The 2,003-nt window shown below is 43.9% G+C and overlaps 1 protein-coding gene across 8 annotated transcripts in view; it reads right to left on the reverse strand.

Annotated features, from left to right (window-relative positions):
- The window catches only part of brip1 (BRCA1 interacting helicase 1), a 61,116-nt gene extending 59,326 nt beyond the window's left edge, over positions 1-1,790 (reverse strand). For 3 of the 8 annotated variants that reach the window (XM_019883301.1, XM_019883300.1, XM_019883299.1), the window contains exon 1: positions 1,365-1,790. In XM_019883301.1, the coding sequence (XP_019738860.1) occupies positions 1,365-1,457 (93 nt within the window). In that variant the 5' untranslated portion in view covers positions 1,458-1,790. The remainder of the gene's footprint in view (positions 1-1,364) is intronic. The other 5 variants (XR_002169864.1, XM_019883302.1, XM_019883297.1 and 2 more) reach the window with 3 other exon arrangements.
- Positions 1,791-2,003: the final 213 nt, after the last annotated feature.

Below are 2,003 nucleotides of genomic sequence, written 5' to 3' on the forward strand. Positions count from 1 at the left end.
TGTATTGTGTTTTACAACAGTACCATATATACCACTGGATGAAATAGATAAGTGTGCAGTCTACATTGCCAAAATATTCCAAACAGGTCAAGCTGCGCAACATTGAATGGGGTTGATCGAGAAAGCCGGCTCAAAATGTGCACATATTTATCAAAAGCATATAGTGTTAGTTAGGTTAGATGGCTGTGAACATTGCAAAGTACACACCCAGACTCTGATATTTATTTTAACGGGAAGGACTTCACCCAATGAGCATCACAGATGTGCTTCCACCCTCTATATTCACAATGGCTGACTTGCTGCACACCAGCTCCATGACTTGGGGTTGGAGCGCTTTCGCTGCATCCGCCTGATATTGGTACGTGGTGCAAAACTACACCCATTATAATGTCTTATTGTATTGCTTCTGACAAAACAAAAACATAAACAAACAAAAAAACAAGTGACATCGTCATTATCATTATCATCATCATCATTTTCTTCCACTTATCCAAGGTTGGGTCGTGGGTCTGGACTAATGGCCTTTTCTAACTCCACAACTTTTTTTGTCATTCTCGACGGACGCACTGCCAGGCTACCAGATAAATACTGTTCTATGTCTTGGACATTGCGAGACGCCACACTACAAGTCCATCATCGGCCAGCCCGAGCCCAATCGTAGCATGTTTCCTTCAAGATTCGCCACAGGTCTATCGGGGAGGCGGGACAAGCACAGCTGTCAAAATTATGTCTACGGAAGGATTATGTGCACGTGTGTTTGCTCTCTGCTCAGAAAAGCAAAAATTAAAAACAAAAAAAGCGTGTATAGATAGATAGATAGATCTTTATATATATAGAGAGAGAGAGAGGGTGTGAGAGAGAGAGAGACCCATTCATGGATGGTGGGGAGAGGGAAGAAAGGACTGTCTATACTCCACATATAACTTTAGGTAAGGAATTTGCTTAATGACACCCCGTTTGCCAATCATCGACTAGATTTGTGAGCAAACGAGCATGAGTTGTGATGCGAAGTATACTTTCCAATATTTCCCTTTTTCGACATTTCGTTCGTTTGTGCGCGTCCAGTCTCTCGTCATCAGTAGGAGGGCACTGTCTTTCAAATGGTCAATGCCGAGGAACCAATCGAAGGATGTAGGACACGTCACACTGTGCGGCAAGACGAACACAAATCCTGTCATACCAGACTTTGTCACCGCGGTCGTGAATCGTCCAGCGCGCCAGACAACCAAAAGATTATGTCACACCACATGGCTCCCATGCGTCAAGACAACTCAAAAGAGGAGGACATGAATATCAGTGAAGGTTGCTGGGTTCGTTCTTTTGAACTAAAGTAAATATGTTTATTAAAGACAAATTTTACATACTGAATTCATCATGGCCAGCTGGGATGGATACGCCTTGCAGGGGAACTGGATCCGCACACCTCCAATAGTGTACTCCACGCAGGATGCAGTCATGTTACTGATTTTATGTCATAAGTTTAACAAACATCCACACACTTCCGCCTCCAATTGAGCAATTGCTATTGATGACTACCAAACAAACGTTGTAACTGATGGCTAATGCAGTCGTGAACGCCTGAAAGTTCCCACCACTACAGTTTTCTTCTTCGTTTCTACTTCTTCGTTTTCTTCTTCTTCAGCCCAATCACGAATCCCGACATCCACACTACGCCGCAGGCCCCGTCCAAATAACCACACTACTGTTTGATCCTCGAATTAAGTGTGCGGGTGATACTACGTAATTTTCGAGATCGACAATTCCATGTCTGAAGCAGTTGCAGAATTGAGACGAGGCATGTGACGCCATCAACTTGCGCCATCATATTGCGTGCGTCATCAAACATTGCGGCACCGGATTTTGTTTTCACAATTTTGCTGCTTGAAATTATAACCGATGTGAAGTAATAATGAACTAAAAAGCCGGGGCAAATTTCCAGTCGATGGCAGCTATGGCCTCCCTGTTTTACCATTTGCGGCCCCTGCACGTTCTGCGCAGAAGGT

Source organism: Hippocampus comes, unplaced genomic scaffold (genome assembly GCF_001891065.2).
Source record: "Hippocampus comes isolate QL1 unplaced genomic scaffold, H_comes_QL1_v1.1 scaffold291, whole genome shotgun sequence".
In the NCBI taxonomy this organism is placed as follows: domain Eukaryota; kingdom Metazoa; phylum Chordata; class Actinopteri; order Syngnathiformes; family Syngnathidae; genus Hippocampus; species Hippocampus comes.